This window comes from Typopeltis vanoorti, chromosome 2 (genome assembly GCF_054136105.1).
Source record: "Typopeltis vanoorti isolate ZY-2024b chromosome 2, IOZ_Tvanoo_1.0, whole genome shotgun sequence".
In the NCBI taxonomy this organism is placed as follows: Eukaryota; Metazoa; Arthropoda; class Arachnida; order Uropygi; family Thelyphonidae; genus Typopeltis; species Typopeltis vanoorti.
The window spans coordinates 69,029,117-69,054,157 of record NC_143550.1 but is presented as its reverse complement, the minus strand read 5'-3'; the positions used below and the strand labels follow the sequence as shown (position 1 = coordinate 69,054,157).

Sequence of the window (25,041 nt, the reverse complement as noted above, 5' to 3'; positions counted from 1 at the left end):
AATTTTGTTTTGTAAGGTGATTATTTTCTCCAACATCTTGTAACTCAGATGTTTTTCCAGGTAAAGTAAATCTATAATTTTAACTTTAACACTACAGTTTAACAAAAGATACTGCACAACAATCAAAAACAGTTTGTCTTTTTTTTCTTTTTTGATGCATCAAAACTTATTGTAATGCATGTAGTTTTATTATTGTTTCTAATTTTGTAGGTGCAAAAGAAAATTTTGGATAAACATTTATCAATTATGACAACCAGTCATTTGTATAAAAACTTCTCATCGTGATGCATAGTATGATAGTAAGTTTTCACATGCTGCAATTTTTACTTTCTCCATTACATCTTACGATAAATGAGCTGATACTTTATAACAAACTCAAAATTTTTTTCTACATCACTATACACTGTTCAGTTTAGTAAATTTGAATTCTTTCTGAAGGTCTTCATTAAATGTGCATGCTGGCCTTTTTGAGATTTAAATTCTGAGACCTAAGACTTAAAATTATAAACTAAAATCGTTTGAGTATGCATATGCAACCACCAAAAAAAAAAAAAACAAGTAGAACAAATGCCTAAACATGGCAAATCATAAATGCATAGAATACAAGCCTAACTCACCAGTAGTGAGTTCTCACCACTACTTACATCATACTCATTTTTTCAAACCTGGGTGAAACACATTAGTAACCAGTAACCATGTTTGAAGGGAGAAAAAAATTAATTTCAAATACAGGATAACTGGACAGGATTTTTTCAAAAATTGGGCAAAAATGATATTTTTACTAAGAAAGGACAGCTGGGACAGAGCAAAAAAAAAAAAAAAAATGGTACTGTTCCATTGAAAACAAGACATGTGGTCAGCATAAGTAACTGCATGCTTTACATTCACAGTATCATTCTTTGCTCTTGCTGATACTTAATCTCTAACACTAAAAGAATGTTTTTTTTTTTTTTTGTAAATGCAGGTAAAGAGTAACTGGCCATAAAACAACTAATCAGTTTCACAGAAACAATGTTCAATATACAATATCAATCTCTTAAGATAGACCAGTTCTAGTCCAGTTTTATAAAAGAGAGGAAGGATAACAGCTCAGTGTATACAAAGTATATAGTCAAATCAAAGTAGGCATGGTGTGAAGCAGCTTACCACAATGAATCAATGGGATTTCATGAAGGTAACATGTAATAATACTCACTGACTGAACATTATATGCTTTTCAATGAACAAAAACTGAAATCATGTAACCAGCAGATGAAACAGAAGAGGAAAAATAAATTTTGATATCTGTAGGTATGTGAAACATATCTTACGTTATATGATAAAATTAAATTAATGGATCCTTCCTTTCCATCTCCTTGACGACCATTTAAAGGAAACCACTCATCAATTGTTTCTCCTGTAAATACAGTTTCAGGAATGGTAATATTGGCCCATGCAATCTTCTCATCTGACATCAGAGAGCGCTATAAAAGTAAAACAGCTCAGATAAGAAATAATGAATTAACTATAAATGAGATATACAACTTTTTTTTCCATTCAAAATTTCAAGTATCTCTGTAAAATGAATGAGTATCCTGATATACTACAACACTGAAAAATAGTTAAAGAATTAATCTAAACTGAAATTTTATAACCTTAATAAACACAGGTTGAAACTGCTTTTATAATGCGATCATAAAATTTAATATATACAAAGATACATGAGCTTACATGACACTACTTAAAAGAGGATCTCTGAAAAGTCTATATATTTCCTTTTACTAGGGTTCTTCTGACCTGAAAGCACCATTTTAAACAAATGGTTTTCTGAAGAGATCAAGTAGAAAGTGATATCTGCATCATTATATGTCAAAATTTATAAATGATTATTACTACAAAAGGATGTAAAAAAAAAAAAAAAAAACATGCAGCTAATTATTTTAGGACTAAAGCTTAAAACCAGAATAATTATAATATATTGCATTTGTAAACCTGCAGTCATCTTAATATATACAGCTTTTACTTGGAATGCAAAAACTAAGTAAATTGATGACAAAGTTCTAGCCCAAAACGAAGCATTTACCTTTTTTTTTTTTTTCTTGACATTACTTAAGACTAATTTCAACTGGTAACAAGTTTTTTGTGCATTCAAACTAAAATCTGGATGTATTCATACATCAAAATTCAAAAAATCTAAACTGTAATATTTCTTGATGGAAAGAATTATGGGAAATTCAATTAAATAATAAAACATGTAATCATACATAGGTGATAAGATTATAGTATAAAACGTGTGTGCATGTGTTTATCACTAACTGCCTTCAGTATAGAATAAACAACAGAAAATTTAAATATTACAAATTAAAACATGATAAACAATGGTTATCTACTCATGTAGTCACTAGGGTAGCAGTTTGACAAACTATAAGGTCCTTAAAAAACAATATAAGGTTCTTAATAAAACTGCCAAATTTTGGGTATGGATAATCCACCTCTGAGGTTTAGGTTAGGACAATGCAGATGATACTCAGAATTCATTGAGGTGTTTCAATTTGTAAGTACTTTCATGCAGCAGCAGCTAAGGATCATTTCAAAGGATCCTGTGACAGTGTTGTTAATCCGATGTTTAATGAACTGAATGCAAGACTGATGTTCTGAAATATGTCTATTATACTTATCCTAAGACCCCCAGAGTCACACTCATCACACCACGGAAAAACATCACAACTTGTTGATACCTATCAGACAGCCAATCCAATGCACTAGTCTAATATCCAATCCCATCCACTCTGGCTTGACTATCAACTTATGTGGTAACCTATCAAAGTCTTTGCATTAGCTAAGTACACTACTGTGTATCCATCTCCCATGTCCAATGGCGCTGTCACCTTATTGTAATAAGTAGATTACTAAAACATGATCTTCTTTCAGCAAATCCATGCTGTCATTCAAAGATAATACCATTGTTGTCAACCCAATTCTGGATCCTGATTCTCATCAGCCTCGCCAAAACTAACCGCAATACCTGACACTCAGATTGGCCTATAATTTGATGCTTGAATTCTCTCACCTCCTTTATGAAGTGGCACAATCTTGCCTTCTTTCTGCTCCTTTGGAACTTGACCCAATGTAAGACTTATATTAAATAAATAGGTCAAGGCAGATGTCAACTCCCTGATGCATTCCTTCAACATAGGTGGTGATATATCATCAAGCCCACAGCCTTATTTGCATATGGATATTTGCATCGAATTTGCTTAATTCCCCTTATATCTCTTGTTCACTCATAGTCTCTCCTCCTCACCATCCACTGCTCTCAAAATCTCCACAATATCACATTCACAAGAATGAAAGACCTTCATGAACTGCTCATTAAATATTTCAACTATATCCTCTGCAGCAGTTGTCCTTATATCATTTTCTCCAATGAATGCAACCCTCCCATAATCTTTTTTTTTTTTTTTGCTTCATTAGCTAACTGCTGCTGAACTTTTGCTACCCTTACCAACCAAATCACTCTTCTTGCCTGTTCTTTGCATTCCACATGGAATTATCACTCCTTTTATGTTGCCTCCATAATGCCATTTTTCTCTGTATTGCATGCTCAATCTTTTCGTTCATCCATTTCATACCTACTTTATTTAACCTTCTGACCTTTGGAATACATTTAGACATGGATTCTATTAAATAGTCTTTTTATATATGCAAGACCTATGACAACAGTGCTGAGTGTGGGCATGGTTAGAGAGAAGAAAGGAATTTGCTGATGTTTCTTGAAGCGTTGAGAGTTATAACCATTGGGGAAAGAGTATGAGGAATTCCAAACAATGAAAAAGAATATTAAGTTTTTTGGAGACTGATAGACTATGGATAATGTTTGTGTCAGGATAGGCAAGATGTGAAAGTCAATCCAAAAACAGAAAAAAACTGATCTACTGGGAAGTAGAATATTGTCAAAAGTGAAGGAGAGAAAAGGATGATCATCCTTGGAAATAAGACAAGATTACATTTTAGTAGCATTAAAAATCACCAGGTTATCTATCTTCACTCCATTTAATAATGTCAAGGAGATTGGTGTTTAAGAAACTGGTTACTGAATATCCTAAAGCCTGAGTAACCTGAGTGCTACAAGGTGTTATAAATGAAAAGAAATGAATTAACTGTTTCAAATACCTTGGATGTGCTGTATCATATACAAAAGAAGCTGACATTGACATCAAAATTTCAAATTTTCTGAAGATAACAGGAATGATCAATAATATTTTCAAGCCTAACCAAGTTCAAAAGCATACAAGCATTATAAAGTTTTGGCAAGACCTTTCTCTACTATACAAAAGTGAATTATGGACCACAAAAAACTGCAGAAGAAAAAATAATAGAAACTGGAGAAATGAAATTAGTGCAAAGGACAACAGGCTATACTCTCTGGGAAAAAAGAAGCACAAAAATATGTAAAGAACTAAAAATAAACTCGGTATTGGACAAAGTATATGAATTGTGAAAGAAGTGGACTGAACATATCGAAAGAATGGACAGTTCAAAACTACCCAAAAAATACTCCAATACCACCCATTTGGAGGATATAGAAGTCAGGGACAACCTGACCTCTATATCCTCCTAAATCCCTGAAAGGATGATGAAGATAAATGAATAATACGGGCATACCCCAGTCATACATGTTAAGTTCCAGACCACCATGGTATAATGATCACTGCTTTTTATTTACTTCTTCCTCTTTCTTCCACTTGTTTATGCATGTAATGGTTTAATGATGTTTTAAACAGTCATATAAGCATTTATTTATGAGAGATATGCAAACAAAGAATTTTGAATAATTTCACAAACCTAAAAGTTATTATTTATTCTAATTGTGAGAGCTTTCAAGTATTGTAATAGTTACATTATTCAAGAACTCCACTGAGTCTCGTAGACAGGCTTACACGTTGGTTATGCATTACTAAATCACTTAAGGAATTGAACAACGTAGCTACGAATATATATTAAATTACACTTTAATAAATATTTCCGATATTTCGGCAACGTCACGTTGCCATCTTCAAAAGGAACTTACAAAAAAAGGCACGTGCACGTAGGCAATACAACACAGTAACTGAGAATGAAGAGATGAAGCTATTATTCTCCTAAAAGTCTTGATGGTGCCCTCTAGCAGGCTAAGTAGGTGTTTTCTTGGCCGTTGGGCTGAAGGTCTGCTGATGTAAGCCTCCCAAATTTGGGGCAGTTGCATATAAACAAATTTGTTGAGGTTTGGAGAGTTTCTTAGGGCTGAGGCTGATTCCATAAACAGTCTTTCGAATATGTATTTGCTACGGTGTATTACTGTAGTTTTCTTCCACCATATTCTGTGGCGTGTATCCAGATGTCTGCAAGACCAGAATGGCTTGTGAAAATGGATGTAGTCCTTGTGTTCAGAAATTCTGATATTCGCTGTCCTGCCTATTTGGTCAAAGTAAGACAAAGTCTCCTCCTTATTCACAAATGTCCCACTCAAGGAAACTTTAGATCTAATCCAAGCTAAAATTTCTCTCGATATCTCAGCCCTATTTCAGCTCACTATGAACTCAGGCTATTTCGTTTGGCAGGGAAAATTCTACAAACAAATAGAGGGTACAGCCATGGGTTCACCACGCTCCCCACCCTTGGCCAATTTCTTTATGGAGACCTTTGAAGAAAAAGCCTTAGCCTCTGCCCCACAAAAACCAACCATATGGCTTGATGATGTGTTCACTATTTCGACACATGGCTCTGAAACACTCCTCTCCTTCATAACACACTTAAACAACCAACACCCCCAGAATCAAGTTCACCCAGGAAAAAGAATAAAACAACAGCCTCCCTTTCCTAGACACACTAGTCACCCACCAGCCTGATGGAACCTTGGTTTTCTCAGTTTATAGAAAACCCACCTATACAGACAGATACGTTCACCAACAATTCCCCCCCCCCCTTCACAACAATATGGAGTGGTTAAAACACTATACAACAGGATAAACTAATCTGTTCTAACGACATGGCCCTAAACACTGAACTAAATCACATCCTCAACACTTTCTCAGCCAATGGCTCCCCCCCCCCCCAAAAAAATGCAAAAATATTAAACTTACAAACCACAGCTCCCCCTCCCGAACAAGGATTACTCTAAATCCATCACCATTCCCTATATCCAAGGCACCTTGGAAAAAAATTACCAAAATCTTAAAAAAACATGACCTGACCTCCTGTTACAGGCCTTACAGAAAATTGGCATCCCTTATCTGCTCCACTAAAGACCAACCACTTCTCCTAGACCTACCTGGTGTATACAAGGTCCCTTGCAGTTGTAAACTGTCTTACTTTGGCCAAACAGGCAGGACAGCAAATATCAGAATTTCTGAACACAAAGATTACATCTGTTTTCACAAGTACAGCCATTCTGGTCTTGCAGACCATGCTCTGGATACACGCCACAGAATATGGTGGAAGAAAGCTACAGTAATACACCGTAGCAAATACAAATTCGAAAGACTATTTATGGAATCAGCCTCAGCCCTAAGAAACTCTCCAAACCTCAACAAATTTGGTTGTATGCGACTGCCCCAAATTTGGGAGGCTTACATCAGCAGACCTTCAGCCCAACAGCCAAGAACACCTACTTAGCCCACTAAAGGGCACCATCACGACTTTTAGGAGAACAATAGCTTCATCTCTTCATTCTCAGTTACTGTGTTGTATTGCCTACGTGCACGTGCCTTTTTTTTGTAAGTTCCTTTTGAAGATGGCAACGTGACGTTGCCGAAATATCGGAAATATTTATTAAAGTGTAATTTAATTTATATTCGTAGCTACGTTGTTCAATTCCTTAAGCGATTTAGTAACTCCTCTGAGTATTTGTACTTGTGGCTACTTTTAAAAACAATGTCAAGTTATAATGCATTTTATTAAACTAACTCATTTTTAGTTTAATAAAATGCATTATAACTTTAATGACCTCAATCAGTTTGATCAAACTACACTAATAAGTTTTGCATTTCAACAATAAGATTGTTAATACTACAGTTATCGATAAGTGTTAACTACCAAAATGTGCTTTGATTTTGATTGGATGTGTGGTTTTTTCTCCATTGGATGTATGCTGAATTTTTGTATATTTTGAATATTTTGGCACAATGATTAGAGAAAGAATAATTTTGGTTATTAGGTGAGCAAGTGCCAGGATCACAGTGTGGAAATCAGTCTGCTAGAGGGCTACACAGTGTATAGTGTTTGCAGAGAGCTCCTGAGAAGATAAGTATTATTTTGAGAAAAAATGGGCAATATTGATTTAATCTTAATGAAGTATTGTTTGTTTTTGATAACTTGGTGTGTCTGTGTGATTTTTGGCGATTTCCGCTTTAGTTAAACTAGCAGTTTAAAGATACGATTGATAGTTATCTTTAAACTACTAGTTTAAAGATACGATTGATAGTGTAGCAATGGACCAATGCGATGAAAAATAATGGCAACCAAAACTTCGCCGTCTTGATTCAAAAACTGCAATGTAACAGAATTTGTCCAGTGTAATGTGTGCGGGATGTATGCTTTCCCGAAAGAGGCTGGAGTTTGAATAGATAATGATAGTGGTGGGAGACTGTGAATTGAAGTGTGTATGTCAGGTCGTGAGATAGTTGTAGAAGAAAGCCAGAATGCGAGAGAAAATAGTGGTTTGATAGTAAATTGTGATGTTGTACAAGATAGCAATGAGAGCGGTGATGAAAGAGAGAGGGAAAATAATTATAGAGAGAGAAAATAGTTTGAATGATGAAAAATATGAGAAATTAGCTATAATTAGTGAGATCACATGGCTATGCGGAGTAATACATAGGACGAAGCAGCAGCTAGAGAGACTGCCTTGGCCAATTGAAATAAGCAAATGTATGAAAGGAAAAATAAGTGTATTTATGAATAATTTCTGAAACACTGGGAGTGTTTCAGAAATGAAGGAAAGAGTGTTGTACGTTGACTTGTTAGGAAGAGGTGTGATAGATGAGAGTTTGACTAAATCGTACTTACCAGGTGCGAAAATTAAGGATGTAAGTGAGAGTATTAGAGCGCGAAAGAAATGATAGTCATAGCGGGAACAAATGATTTGAAAGGAGATAAATTTGATATGAGAGAGGACCTAAAGGAATTATTAGAGGTAGTGAAAGAAAAGAGTGACAGAGTTAGGATAGTGAGTCTGTTGTCGTGATATGACAGAGAAGAGTTTAGGAGGGCCATAATCGCAAATGACTATGCGCAAGTTATGCAGACGGTGTGGTGTGGAGTTTGTGGACGTGTGGAGTGAGTTTGATGGGAGAAAGGATTTGTACAAGATGGATGGCTTACATTTAAATGGATTTGGTGTGCGAAGACTGGAAAAAGTGTTGCTGAGTGAAGTGAGAGTGGATGTGGGAAACTAGAACTATTAAGGAGGGGAGGAAGAGGATATACAGACATAAGTGAGGCAGCTGAGTGTAAGAATGTATATAATGTGCACGAGCCAGTACGAAGGACAAGATATCAGAATGGGATAGTTAGTACAATGTATCATGTAGGGGTGAGACAAATGGACCTCTGCATTTCATGTATACATGAAATGTATACTCCATTAGTATACATGAGTATTAGGAAGGAGGAGGATGAATTTTTTTGACTTGGTTGGCTCTTCCTGGCCACAGGTTATTGGCATTAGTGAAACATGGCTAACAAAAGATCATATAGTTAGTGGGATAGAATGTGTAGGGTATAGTATGTTCAGGAGGGGCAGAGAATAAAATGGGAGAGGAGTGTTATTGATAATTGCTGATGAACTGTAGCAAAGGAGAATAGAAGTTGTATTGCAGGATAGTGAAAAGAGCTCATTTGAGGCTATTTGGTGTGAGATTGAGACTAACGGAACAAAATGTACAGTTGGGTGCTGCTATAGACCAGGTGATGGAATAAATGGTGGAGATAGTATGCATAGATAAATTGATGAAATGAGTGGAAGGAGAGTAATTATTATGGGGGATTTCAACTATGGTAACATTGATTGAAAGGAGGAGAGGACACATGCGAGGAAGGAAATGGATTTTATTCAGTTACTAAGGGATAACTATCTGAGATGGCATGTAATGGAAAATACTAGGGGTTCGAGTGTGCTTGACCTAGTAATAGCATCTGAGAATTTGACTGTAATGAATATGACCATGTTGCCACCTATTGGTGGGAGCGATCATAGGATCTACCTGGGAGGTGGCTAAATGTGTGAAATTTTTGATTAAGACAGGGAACATGTGGAATTACCGTGCTGGCAAGTATGACAAGCTTAGGAGATTGCTTGATTTGGTGCCATGGCATGCAAAACTGCAAGGGCTAGATGTTGATAGGGCATGGGAAGTGGTCAAGGAGCATTTGCAGGAGGTTATGGCTGACTGTATACTTAGAGTCCGAATAGTAAATCAAGTAGGGGTTAAATGGATGAATAACACCATTAAATCTGAGTTGCAAAAAAAAACAACTGTGGAAGGAATTTAAGGAGAAAGGTGACCTGCAGGCACATGAACTGTATAAAGCGCAGGCAAGAAGGGTAAATCGAGTGTGGTAAGAAAAGTAAAAGCAGATTATGAAAGGAAATTAGCCATGCAGGCTAAAGAGAATCCCAAACAGTTCTTTCAATATGCTGCAAGTAAAAGAAAAACTATACACGGCAGAATGATTTTAATGAATGCCGATGGTAAGGAGGTCACTGAATCAGTCGATATAGTGGAATTACTGAGTGAGCACTTTGCAAGATTATATCATCCAGGTGGTGACATTGAAGAAATGAAGGAACCATTAGTTTAAATGCGAATTGTGGTAAATGAAGTGGAGGTGAATAGTCTATTACAGAACCTTAATGTGAATACATCTGTGGGATCGGACGGTATATTAGCACAGGTCTTATGTGAAGCAGCTAAAGAATTGTCAGTGCCCTTGACCATATTGTTTAATCTGAGTCTTGGGTCTGGTTTAGTCACAAGGGGTGGAAAGAGGGCAAAATAGTTCCACTGCATAAAGGAGGATCCAAGACTACTGTTGCAAATTACCGACCGATCAGCATATCAATAGTCGTTGTCAAGGTCTTGGAGAAAGTAGTCAAGGGAAAAATACAGGAATGGATTGATGAAAATGAGATACTATATGGGGGAAGCATGGTTTTGTGAAGGGTAGATCATGTCTCAGTAACTTGCTCAGGTTTTATAACACAGTGACAGCTGAACTGGATAGGGGTAATGGGTTTACAGTGATACTGCTGGACCTGGCTAAGGCCTTTGACAGGATACCACATGGATTTCTAATCCGTTAACTGCAACATATAGGAATGGATATAGGGTTGGTGAGATGGATAGGAGGGTGGTTGATGGAGAGATACCAGAGAGTAGTTTACTCAGGAGTAGAGTCCAAAAGACGGCCTGTGACTAGTGGTGTGCCGCAGGGTTCTGTTCTTGGACCACTGTTGCTTAATTTGTTCATTAACGATATAGGGAAGGAACTGAGAGGAACGGTTCATTTGTTCGCTGATGATGATGCAAAGTTGGGTAGGGTAATAGTGAATGCAGAAGATGTTAAAATTTTGCAGGATGATTTGGATAGATTGGAGGTCTAGGGTAAGGAGAATGGATGTCAATTAATGTGGCAAAATGTAAGGTTATGTATTTTGGGGTGAAAAGATTAGCAGCAGTATATGACATTGATGGACCTGTACTCCAGGAGATTGATGAGGCCAGGGACTTTGGAGTTTTGGTGGATAGGGAGTTGAAGTTTAGGGGGCACATAGCAAAAGTAGCTAAATCAGCTCATCAAATCACTTGGATGCTCAAGAATACTTTGATTAGCAGAGAAATCAGAATGTGGATGCTATGACAGTAAATGAGTTCAAGTTATTGTTCCTCTGTATCGAGCCTTGATAAGACCATATCTCGACTACTGTGCCCAGATCTGGTCACCTAGGTTTCTTCTTGATGGAGAGGAGGTTGAGAGGATCCAGAGGCGAGTGACCAAGATGATAGCAGGTCTATGGAATGAACATTATGAAAACAAGTTGAAGATTTGTGGGTTGCAGAAATTGGTTGATAGGTGGAAAATGGAAGATATGATTGAGACATTCAAATTGCTGAAGGGTTTCTATAGGATTAATTCAGAGTATATTTTTGAGAACAGGACTGGTGCTGGGAGGACTAGGGGACATCCATGGAAGCTGGAAAAGAGTGCGGTTAGTAAGGGTGTTAGAGCTGGGTTTTTTACTTTTAGAGTGGTGAATGAGTGGAATAATCTGCAAGAGTCTGTTGTGGGTGCTATGACAGTAAATGAGTTCAAGGCAAAGTATGATAGATACTGTGTGAATGTCAAATAGTTATGATGGACATGATGTTTAAGGCCTCCCTCGATGAGTCTAAGGACTCCTTGGAGTCGCCAGTAGTAATAATAATAATAATAAAATAAGGCACAGAAATCTTCAACATCACCTGTATGATCTGTAGAAAAAGAAACATGGATATGGTTATAGTCGGATTCGACAAGAGAAGTAACATGAGTGGTGTATTCTGAGGGTAAGTTGGGTAAGAAAAGGAGTAGGGTGTTAGTGTTGTTAAAAGAAAGATAATTACCATTAATAACTTAACATGTATAAAACCAACAATAATAACTTTAATGAATTAAAGGTACAAATATTTCATACTGAAAGTAACAGTACATCATCAGTGTAGAACAGTGCTTCCCAAACTTGTGGATGTAAAGGCCCCTTGGAAAAAATTAAAATATTTGACGGCTCCCATCGAAAAAAAAAAATTGTAATACAGACACATTATTATAATATTTATTGTATTTATATTCAATGCAAAACATACACAGCGAATATTGCAAAAATCAAATGCAAATATTACATTTTTAGCATCTTACATACACATTTGACATGGCACACACTTAGTCTTAAAACATTTTAATTTTGTTTTCATTATTTCATGCCTCCCCTCAAAACTAATGGCCCCCAAAGGGGACGCGACCCACAGTTTGGGAAGCGCTGGTGTAGAACAAAGAGTTAAAGGAATGGAATACAAAGTACAGAACAATCGGTGGATTACCATTGTATTCAATTACTTTAACTGTTTGTTCTATACTGATGATGTAGTACTGTTACTTTCAGTATGAAATATATGTATCTTTAATTCATTAAAGTTATTACTGTTGGTTTTATATGTGCCAAGTTATTAATTTTAATTATGCCATGGGTACCTCTAAAGATTAAAGATAATACCATATTTTTCCAAGTATAAGATGAAACCTACTTTTTTGAACCCAAAATTAAGAAATCAATATTTTAAACATTTCCGCTGTCTAATCATACGCTCAGTGGGAGGAGATCCAAACTCTCTCTGAAGCTTTATTTCCATGTTCTTTTGCATAATTGATGACTTTTAACTTGAATTTTGAAGATATGACAATAGTTTTTTATTTTCGGACATTTTTATGGGTTTGCGCTCAAAATACTGTTAAATGCATTAACTTACCCCGCCAACGAGTTGCAGACGTATGAATGCTTTCAGAGTTCTGATCGATTTATTCCGAATCAGCCATTAATGACGTTCATTGACAGAGTTAGAGTGTAGTGATTGGTGGAAGCCTGCCCGCAGAGAGAAGGTACCAGCAGTTTTGCCATGGCAACCTCAGGGTCTCTCAACCGGTTATTCCCCCCCCCCACACACACACATGTATAAGACAACCCCCAATTTTTGGTCTAAAAATTTTAGAAAAACGTATAGTCTTATTACATGAAAAAATACAGTATCTGGAATTCTACAGTATCTGAAGTATTACTACAGTATTACAGTATCTGAAAAAAAAAAGTGCAAAAATACAAGTACTGTAAAGAACAGAGTAATATAGAAGTGAGTGATTGTGAATGATGTATGAATGAGAAATGCATAAATGAGAGAGAAAAAAGCATAGAAATGAGGAATGATAAAAACAGTAAGTTTAATGAGAGAAATAGTTCACTTATGCAGTCTTTCACAGAACAATGCATGGGTTAGTGACTTAAGAAGCATCATGCAAATTGTAACACGGAGGAAGAAAAGCAGAGGTGAGAAGAAAGAATTTGACAATATTCTTTCATGAATGAGGGGAAGGAGTGCTCAATGTGTTCAGAATGCAAGAAGAAATCATGCTTTCCTGGTACAAAGATTAAAGATGTTATTGATACTTATAGAATGGAATAGCAATAAAGAATTTAATTTTGATAGAAAAAACAAATGATTTCAAAGGTGAAACTTTTGGAATGCAAGAGTATATGAAATGAAAACTGAAAGAGCCATGAATTCAGATGAGTCAATGCATGGGCCAGGTAAGAAGAACAGTGTGCAATTTTTAGATGTCTGGAGTGAATTTGATGAGCAAAATGACATATATATATATATATATATATATATGGCTGATGGATCAAACTTAAATGGATCTGGAGTTAGGCAGCTGAAAAAATTTTGTTCAGTGAGAGAATAGAAGTGCAAAGGTTAGTGGAGCAGAAGCATTTACAGGTAAGTGAATGGGTATAAGAAAGATCAAAGAATGCAGGCTAAAATTTTTAAAAGATGCAATGGTACCTATGAATCCAAGGAAATATTGCAATGTATGTATGTAACTAATGACAGAGGGGCATTAGGAACATATCTTGTTTATTTTTTAACGGTATATATTAGAACACAGAAAAATAAGTAAATAATTAATTTATTGCTGATATTTCGCTGGTGTTATAACCAGCATCTTCAGAGAACAAAAACACAGTTTGTCACAATACGTGAGACTATAAGTCTGTCCACACATTTAATAATGAAATAATTAAATTATACAGAAGTGAAAGTCATCACACTTGCCATTAAACAAGAGATACAGGTTCTGCATTATGAAATCTAGTTATGAATACCATTAACTGTCTTGTCAATTTTCAAATTCCAACAACAAATTTGAATAGAAATCTTCAAGTACTTTAATATCAATAAATAAATGTCAATCAAATAGTTGCAAGTGGAGATGTACTTTTTTAAATCCGAACTCCAGTGTTCAAAATTGTTTTTAATTAAATTTTTTTTCACTACAAAGCTACAAAAAAAGTTCCTTACATAAAAAAAAATAAAAAGCTGGTATTGATAAATTACTATGCGTTAAAGAGTTCTTGATAATAGTAAATGTAATAAAAATCTTACAAAACTTGGATAAATGGGGTGGTGGCGCAATGGTAGCACATCTGACTCCAGATCAGAAAGTTGCGTGTTCGAATCATGTCTAGCTCAAGGAAGTTCTTTGTTTTTAATCACAATTTTATAGAAATTGTGATTTCTATTTCGGAACTTTAAGTTTTCTAATTAGTAATGTTGCCGGCCTGGTTGGCCAAGTGATTAGCATATCTGCTCTCCAGGCAAAAGGCTGCGGGTTTGAATCCCACCATGGGCATGGATGTTTGTAATTGTCTGTGAAAATACTAGTGGTAGTCGGCAGTAGAAGGTAGTCGGTGGTAGATGAAGGTAGTTGCGATTGGTGGAGACAGAGTTGTAAAGTAGTTGCCCTCCCTCGATGAGTCTTTGGACTCCCTGGAGGGATTATTTAATAATAATAATAATAATAAAAAATAATATCCCATCCCTCAAATTATTTTCTATATTAATATACAAATTAAACAGCAACAGATCCAATAAAGAGCCCTACAGCACTCCACTGCTCACCTTAAAGAACTGTGCTCCACCATACACTACTATGGTGTTTGTCTACCAGCCATCCTCTTATCCATGTCCTCAAGCTTGAGGCCAATTTAACTCATTCACCACTCTCCATTCACATCTAAGTACTATTCTTTTCTGTTGGTCTTTGTAGCCCGATAAAAATGCATATCTGCTGAGAAATTTCTTCCGGAACAGAGAGCATAAAAATGTGATTTCTTGAATGGCTTAATATGGAGTAAAGCTCACTTTTCACAGGGTTTGACATATTAATGGCCTGTTAAAACTGCATTCGGTTATGTTTTGTATAATAGAACTATTGGTAAATATTTTTTGAGGTCACTTAAGGGTCAAAGCTAGATAACTGGGAGGGACTGCCACATATCAATTAAATAATGTGAAGAAACATCTTACCACAAAACCTTTTAAAGAATCGGGAGAATCATCTGGGCTTCTGATTTCCTAATGTCTCCCTTCTTACTTTTCATGGACCATACTGTTAGAAGGTATTTATCTGAATGCTGAACAAAGACAGGCTGACAATTTGGATTCAGTCAAACAAACTGTATTCTTATGGACTTAATCCAGAATACAACATGGTATAACATGATAAAATTTCATACTGGCTGGGGCTTTGTCCAGTTAAATAAGACTCAGAGAACAAGGGGGGGGGGACAGTAAAGTCGGCTACTGGAACAAACTCCAAACTACCATCAGCAGAACTGACACCATCAACATACGACATCTATGCAAGTGGAACTGGCAAAAGGACAAGAAGAACCAGGAAAGCACATGATGCAGTATGTTCTGCAAGAATAGAAAAATCAGGTGATCAAAGACTGGAAACCACAGATGAAAGTTCTGAGATAGATTAGGAAAATGAACAGGTGGCAGCCTGGTGATGCTGAAACAGACAATGAGATTCTTCTAAATCACCACTACCTGATGTTAAATTGATGCAATAATGATCAGGGAAAAAGAAGGAGTAGCTTTAGTAATCAAACACTAAACATAACATAAGGTTCTTGAATGGCAGGCAATATCAAACAGTGATTTTTTCAAAATATAAAAATAGGAAATTGAACAAGGAAACTTATTTGTGTCTGTAGTCCAACAGAAGAAGATTCTACTAAAGAAGAAGGGAAGGAATTTTTTCAATCAGAGAGGGCAGGTGACAAAGAAAAATAAAGTAATCCTTGTTTATCTTAATAGCAGAGCAGTTGATAAATATAAGACAGAAATGTTTTGTGAAAATTTGGAGAAAAAGAGCATAGCTAATAATAATGATAAGCAGCTGCTGGATTTATGTTCAGGATACAGACATTACTAATACTATGTTCCAAAGTCACACTGACTATGTTATTGTTGATGGCGATATCTTCATACTGGTTTATGACAGAGCAATGCAGATTTAAAACAGGAAGTGGTCAAGATTTAGTTTTGAGTAGAATAAAAAGGAATATCATACTGAAAAGAAAAGTGTGTATATTTTAAAATGAATCAAAGTCAAGATGCTTTCAGAGATGAATTGTAGACTAGACCTAAATATACAAATATTAAGAAAAAAATGAGTTTGAAGACAAGAACTGAAACAAGACACCCAGCAGCAAATGGTGAAGAAAATATTAATTCAGCCAGGAAAGCACATGAAGTGTGTTTTGCAAGAATAGAAAAAAATCAGAACTTTATGGTGGATCCAGGTGCCTAGCAGCAAGTAAATCAACATGTGCTTGGAGAGAATAAAGATTAAAATATAAGAAAGAAAGTAGCACGTAAAAGCAGCTGAAGAAGTCATCATGGGAAGACTTTTGGTAAGAATATAGAAGATAAATATCATGAAGATGACAAAATGTTCTTGAAAGAACATTTTGTCATCTTCTTGGAAAGAGAACTGTAAAAGGAATTAGAATTGGAAAGAGAACTGTAAAAGGAATTAGAGATGATAAAGGCAACATAAAAACTGAAGATAAAGATATTCTACATGTGGGAGTAATTACTTCGAAAGACTGTAAAATGAAACAAGCAGTAAACAGCACAGTGATAGAAAACATTCAAGAGAAATTCAGTCAAAGGAGCAAATATCGATATATCAGGTAGAAAAAGCTAACAAGTGAAATGTAGAAAGACAGCTGAAGTAGATGATATCATCAGCATCAAATTCCTGATATGTACACCTAGGGAGTGTACAGGATAATTATGATAGTATTACATGAAAAAGTTACACAATTACTAACTTCTGATCAATAATTTTCCTCCAAATTAATCTGTTATCTCTCAAGACTCAAATATTATCAGATCCTATATTTCTGTCTTGACAGATGACAGATTAATTTGGAGGAAAATTATTGATCAGAAGTCAGTAATGGTGTAACTTTTTCATGTAATACTATCATAATTATCCTGTACACTCCCTAGGTGTACATATCAGGAATTTGATGCTGATGATATCATCTACTCCAGCAGTCTTTCTATATTTCACTTGTTTGTTAGCTTTTTCTAAATCGATATATGCTCATCTGAATGTTTTTCCACTTGAATGTTTTCTACCACTGTGCTGTTATTGCTTGTTTGATTTTGCAGTCTTTCAAAGTAATTACTCCCACGTGTAAAATATCTTTATCTTCGGTTTTTAATCCATTTACATCTTGGTCCTCCTCTGGGTAATTTTCCTGCCAACTTGGCAACGAACACTTGTTCTGCTAATCTTTCCACTCCCATTCTGTTTAAGTGGCCATACCATCTGAGATTAGCTCTACTAACACATTCCTGAATGCTAACAATGGCAAGTTCTTTCCTAATATCCTCATTTTTAATGTGACACTGCCATTGATTCCATCTATTCACTCCACTAATCTTTCTCACAACACTAATATCAGCATTACTAATTCTGTTATCTATATCCATATTTAATTTATTATCTTCACTAAATGTGCCTAAATAGCTGAAATGTTTTACTTGTTCACCATTCAGGATACAGTTCATGTTTTCAATGTTTCCACCTATTTTCATTGTCTGTCTTTTTATTGCTGATTTTCATAACAAATTTATTGCAACAGTTATTCAATTTTGTCAGGGGAATCTTCCAGACTTGTGCTGGATTTATTCAGAAGTATAACATTATCTGCATAAGCAAAGAGATAAGATTAACATCCCCAATTTTAATATCAGATTCAATACCACTTTCCTTCATAATGCGATTCATATAGATAATAACAGTGGAGATAATGTGCACCCTTGTCACACACCAGATTTTACTTTAAACCATCTTCCTATACCTCCTTCAATTCTAACTGCTGATTTACAGCTTAAATAGAGACTATATATTGATCGATATAATGTCCTATTTATACCATATAACTGTAGCATTTTGAAGAGCACTTTGTCATATGCCTTTTCCCGATCAACAAAACTTAAATACAAATCCTTGTTGATGAATGTTTCTTTTTCGACCATTATATATTATAAGATGATATAAACTGGGTTTAATAGGTCGGAGGTTTTTGATACATAATATTTAGTTTACTAGTTTCGCCATCTGACTGGTGGTTTCGTCTGGGCAAGATAACTCTATACAAAACAGCTTAAAGAACAAAAAAAAAAAAAAAAAAAGAAACTTAAATTACATCTAATACATAACTGAATGGATGAAAAATATCAAATTCATATGAACCGTTACATGAATGCTCCACACATTCATGTAACGGTTCATATTAATTTGATATTTTACAATACAGTGGTATCTCACTAATCCGAACTAATAAAAACTGCGCTCGTTCAGATTAGCGAATTTCCCCCCCAAGAGGCAACAATAACTAGCGTTTAAGACAAAAATAATCAGATTCTAATGGTACATCAATTTAATTCTGTAAATAAATTAACTGATAGAAAAAATGCTACTGTACTGTAATATAAAACTTAAAAAGATAATACAGTATGCAAGTTAATTTTAGTAAAATATTTAGTTTGTATTTACCTCTATTGTTGAGGATTCTGATTTAATAAAATTGCATAGTTCAGTAATAACTTAATTTGCATAAAAAATATCACTTTCTTGTACACAACACACAAAAAGTTTCACAAAATAATACAAAAAAGTTTTTTTAAATTTCTTTTTAAAAAAAGTCACTGATTTTCTTTTGCTTCTTGGAAGCTAAACTTTTTTCGAATGCTTCTTCTCGGAGCTGCATTAGCAATAAAATTTTGTCGAATGGCGTATCATTCTGCTTAGCCCATTGTATACACATATTAAAACTGCCAACTGCTTCTTCGTGTTTTACTTTTTTTTCTTAGAGTTGAAGGCCACAGTTTTTTTCCGCTTTTTGTATATCATTCTAGTTATCTTCGTAAATTCTAGAAGGCCACAGTTTTTTCCATAACGCTCGACACAGTGATTCATGCCGACAATACAGTACGTACTGTACAGCATGAAAAAGCAAACGTGAACACACAATAAATCAAAATAGGCCTACAGTGTAACCATACAATCGACAGTATGAAAAAAAATATATACTGTACTGTAATAATAATAAAATAAATAATAATAGTTAAAATAATAATTATTAAATAAAAATAATAGCACACAAAATAATAATACGTAATAAATAAAACTTTTTTTCTTTCAAACCGCAGTTCAGATTACTGGAGGGTTTGGACTAGCGAGATACTACTGTATATGAATATACAATATGAATTTGATATTTCATATTTTACACACACCATGCGTTCGTGTAACAGTTCATATGAATTTGATATTTTTCATCCATTCGGTTATGTATTAGATGTAATTTAAGCTTTTTTGTTCTTTAAGCTGTTTTGTATAGAGTTATCATGCCCAGACGAAGCCACCAGTCAGATGCCAAAACTAGTAGGCTCTAACATTATGCATCAAAAATCTCCAACCTATTAAATTAAAGTTTATATCATCTTATAACAAATCCTTGTTATATGCCCAAGATTTCTCAACTATTTGGCTTAAAGTGAAAATCTGATCCTGACGACCTCTATTTGGCATCAATCCAGCTTATTCTTCTCCATACTTCCCTTTCATAATTTTGCTTACCATTTCTCATGTATACTTGAATAAATCTTACCAGAAACATTCAGTAGGGAAATATCTGTAATTCTCACATTCGATTTTATTTCTCTTTTTATAGATGGATAATATGAGAGTTTTGCTCCAATCCTCTGGAATTCAACCCTCTGACCAGGCCTCAGAATTATGCAATGCATCACTGTAAAACTTTTACAGTACCTCCACATTTGAGCAATTCTGGCCGAATTTCATCTACTCCAGCATTTCCACATTTCAGGTTTTTTGATGATGTTTTTCTACTTTAAGTATGGATACGTATTTCTGACTGCATTCCTATTGGGAGTTTTCTACTATCGTGCTGACAATGTTTGTTCCGTTTAGCAGTCTTTCAAAGTAATTACTCCAAATATCTAAATTATCTTTATCTAGTCTTCATGTCACCTTTATCATCTAAGATTCCTTTGACAGCTTTTTCCTCCATTTCTAAACTTTTCAATAGCCTTCAGAATATTCTGCCCTGATATTTATTTTCTATGTTCTTACCAAAGTCTTCCCATGACTTATTTAGCTAGTTTTACATAGTGCTTTGATTTCTTGCATTTTTCTCTATATTCCATAAGAGCACGAGCTGACTTACTTGCTAGGAACTTTCAGTATGCTTTCTTCTTTTCCTTGACTGCCACTAACTTCCTGAGTCCAGCATGGAGTTCTGATTTTTCTATCCTTACAGACAACCTCACCACATTCCTTTCTGGCTGAATCAATCAATGTTTTGCTAAGGATTTGCCACTGAATCTCCAAGGTTTGGTTTATGTTTTCAAATTTTTTCATTTTTTCTTGAATAATGTTTGTGTATTTGAGTCTACAGTTCACCTCTGAAAGCTGCTCAACCTTGATACATTTCAAAACTTTCTTACACACACTTCTTTTGAATATGAAATTCAATTTCATCCTGCTCAAAACTAAATATTGATCGTTTCCTATTTCGAATCCTCTGCATATACTTTACTGACCTGAACCAGTGAGGAAAACATTGCTATCAACTATAACATATTCAATGAGACTTTTCTTATTTCTTGTATCTTCTTTCCATGTGAATTTATGCACATTTTTATGTTGGAACATGGTGCAAGTAATAACTAATCCATGTCCTGAACAGAAATCCAGCAGACATTTACCATTATTATTAGTGTTAGATCCTGAATGCAGAGCTTTACAAGTAAATTCTTTATTCAGGATTTAACATAATAAACTACTACTAATTAAGTAGATATCTGCACATCAGCTAATAATTATAAAGTCTTGTTTTATGTCTTGTAATAATGTATAGTCCATGTGTGCAATATAGTGAGAGTTATTGTTAGGTTATTTGTAATTCCCAAGTAAGCTGTCTAGTACATTGCGAAATTCTGAGAAAAATTATAAGTAGCAATCCGGAATAATCGCGTATAATCGGTACGAGTCGAGCATAGCGATGGAGGCTATACCTACGTGGAAATATGACGTCAGAGCGTCTACCTAGAATAATGTAACCGGACAGGTTAGCGAGAGTGTAGGATCACCCAAGGGGCATGAATGATGGGGTTCGTGGGTTGGCGCCCGAATAGGGCGAATAAAAGACGAAGCACGCTGTTTTAAGGGGCTTTTTTGACCTTTTGATCTACGGGTGCGGATTCGAGTTTTAGGGGGAGTTTGTCGGAGGATTCGCGAGAGAGCGGAGGGTTGACTACGGGAATGACGGAGGGCAGGTTCTTTTCTTGAGAATGCTTGAAGATTTTCAAGCGGAGCTGATCGCAATATGACGGCCTATGTGGAATCAAGCCTTAACAGAATGTCCCATTGGAGAAAGTTTCCTGCGGAGCGGTAGACAGCACGCAACAGTCGGAAACGATTAGAAGAAAAAGCGTAGTACATCGCCAGGCGCAAAGACAGCTGAAGAATATGCAGTAAGGTAATCCAGACCTACATGAGATGGCAGCATGAAATCTGAGAAGATCCGGTAATGTAAGAGTTTTCGTTCTATGTTAAAAATTTGTTTAGAAGAACAAGAAATTTGTGTGTGCTGTAACTAAAGGACACCAGTAGAGAACTTTTAGTGAGAATTTGACTGAATTAATTAAGTCCTTGTGGAACAAAGAAGAGTTGTTAAATAGGCAGTGATTTGTGAATGGCTAGACTTGCTTAAATGAAATTTAAGCAAGTCTAGCCTTTCACAAATTACTCACAGAATACTTATTGAACACTTTCATTGATAGAGTATTAATGAAAGTGTTCAATAAGTATTCTGTGAGTAATTTGTGAAAGGAGTTATATAGTAGTAGTATTATGCTTAAACCTAATCCTTTCATAATTGAAGGATTTAATTTGTTCTGATTCATTGTGATTTAGTATAACCCTTAACTTAGAGTGAATTTTGATCCATTGAGTATTTAAACTTAAATAACTGTAAAATGTTTTATGTTTTTCCAATAAACATGCTTTGTACCTTATACCTGAGTTATGCCTGATTACGAATTCAAACCACCACTTATGAAATTGAACCTTTTTGGCAGGAAGGAATTTAGATATAATTGTTTAAGTGAGATTCGGTCTACGACTGCTAACTGAATCTGCACAGTGCTAGCGTGAGATAAATTATTGTGTGTATCCTTTTAAATTGTGAATTATTTCCCCTGAACAAGAGTCTCTTCTGTTATAGGATATTATTGGCTGGCACAGCGAAATATAAATTTTGCCAATATCCGAAGAGGAAATAAATCTGAATTAGTATTTTAGGAGCACGACAATAGATTAGAAGGAGAGTTATTATAGAGGTCGAATAAGATATAACATAGAGAGATAGCGACATAACAATAGAGTAGCCAGTAGGACTTTGATTGTACAAAGTTTTGAGTAAGCTAAAGGATAGATTCTAGAGACAGTAAATTAATGTATGATAAGATTAAACTTACGATTTACGAATAACATTATATGAAAGTAAGGATATAACAATAACACAGCAACGAATTTCAGATTTAACATTAGCTTTGCACTTTTCTCCAAATTTTCCTAAAGCATTTCTATATATCTGGAAATTATTTTCTACTCTGCTGTTTATTATTACGACTCCTGGAGGTGTCATGTAATAATAATAATAAATATATTTTTGTATCTTCTCTGAGTCACACCTATTATGTTGATCTGATATTTATCCAATTCTTCTGCATTTACTTTCCATTGATTCTTCTTATGTTGACAGTACCAATCTTGAGCTCTTTTGATGTTGAGTTGGGATGTGTTTCAGGATTTGTTCCAGTAGCTAATTTTTTGCTGTTCATCCTGGTTCTCTGGTGAAAACAATGGGGGGGCCCCCTTGTTTAACCAGGTGAGGCCTCAGCTGGCATGAAATTCTGTCATGTTGTACCATCATTTTACATCGTGGTTTAAGCCAATACAATTTAGTCAGCTAAATCTCAAATTGCTAGGCTCTCCTCATTCATTCAGGATCCAGTTAGATGCCTAGCGGGGTGCACCACAAGAAGGTGAGGATTGGACAGACATTAGGTCAGAAGCCGTAGCCGGTTCTCCATATTCCTTTAAAAGCTATGTAGAGGTCTTCTTCCAGTTATACAGCTTTGACCCTTAAACCCCTCAGGATATGGGATTTTTGTTATTTCTTGTATCTTCTCTTCATGTGAATTTCTGCACACAAGTTCTAATAGTCTAATTCCTTATTTACATGTTTGATCATTTCAATCCAATCTTCCTCTTTCATGCTTACATTCTCTTCCTGATTAATATACACTATCTTACTTTTGGCATGAAAAACACTTTTAGAACTTGCTTTCCTAATGTTTCCAGCATTATCTTTCTCCATTCTTGCTTATAACCAGCAAACTTCTCATTTTTGTGAATAAAGACATGTTCACATGCATGCCACCTTGTATTAATCATTAGCTTATGATTAATATGAGGTGTATAGTAAAACTATACACCTCATACTTTAATCATTAAAACATTGTTTTTTACTACTGTATAATAAAACATCAATATAAAGTTTCAAATAACATCATCTTAAAAAAAACTGAATACTCAAGATGAAACTATCTTATGAACTAAACATATTACAGTCATATTCAACCAAAAATACTTAAATATAGATGTATAAAAAAAGTTTTATAGTGGCTATATTAAAGTTTTAGACAGCATAAGTCAGATAACATGAACAAATTCCAGCTGATTAGAGCAGAATCTCATAGTACCCATCTATAAAAAGGGAAATAAAAAAAATGAAAAGATCAGAGAAATCTTCTTACTAAGCATTCCAGGCAAGATTTCATTTAAGAGACATTTACAAACACATTTAAGAGACTAAAAATAAGTGTGGAAAGAAAACTTGAAGAACAAGCTGTGTTCATGCTAAATAGTTGTCAAGATCAGATTTCACTTTAATACAAGTCACTGAGAAATCATGGGAATATAGCAAGGATCTAGACTTAAGTTTTGTAGATCTAGAAAAAGTATAATAAGGTAACAAATGAAAATCTGTTTTGAAGCACTACAATTATATTGTGTAAATGGGTATATATTACACATTGAGCAATACCATCAAGTCTACATCTGAGTTGTAATTCAGTAGTCAGAATTGAAGGAGGTACAGGAAGAGGCTTATGTCAAATTAAGTGTGAGAGAAGGGTGCACATTATTTCCACTGATATTCATCATTTATGAGTCACATTATGAAAGAAAGAGGAATTAGGCTTTATATTAAAATTGGAGATATTCAATTAAGCTCTTTATTCCTAAACAAACCTAATAGAAAACTGCAGGATTCCTTAACTAAACTGAATAATGGTTGTAAAAATTAAAACTATGAAAACAGGCATAAACATGCATTCTCAATGTAGAATCTACAGAAAACAAGTAAAATGTTTCAGCTATTTAGGAACAATTTTTTTTGAAGGCAGTAAATTATATATAGAAATAGATAACAGAATTGGCAAAGCTGATATGGTAGGAATCAGCTGATTAAATTTATATGGAGTAAGAAAAACAAGTCAAAATACTAAACCAGCTATAGTTGAAACAAATTTTAACTTTTGGATGTAAGAGCTTGATTAGAAATAAAACAGCTGATCGAACACTATAGACCATAGTTGAGAGGTAAGATTAGGAGAGTAAACGGGTGGCTTCAATGGCAAGAATCATATGAAAAATAAGGATATTATGAAGGAAGTTGATATTATATTCTTAGTATTCAGGAGTGTGTGAGCAGAGCTAACCCCAAGTGATATTGTCACTTAAGCAGAA

General features: G+C 34.8%; 1 protein-coding gene across 1 annotated transcript in view; it reads right to left on the bottom strand.

Moving 5' to 3' along the window:
• The window catches only part of LOC150109143 (toll-interacting protein A-like), a 128,611-nt gene that overhangs the window by 56,019 nt on the left and 47,551 nt on the right, over window positions 1-25,041 (bottom strand). Inside the window, exon 5 of the mRNA XM_090401657.1 lies at window positions 1,311-1,463. Within this exon, the coding sequence (XP_090257783.1) occupies window positions 1,311-1,463 (153 nt within the window). The remainder of the gene's footprint in view (window positions 1-1,310; window positions 1,464-25,041) is intronic.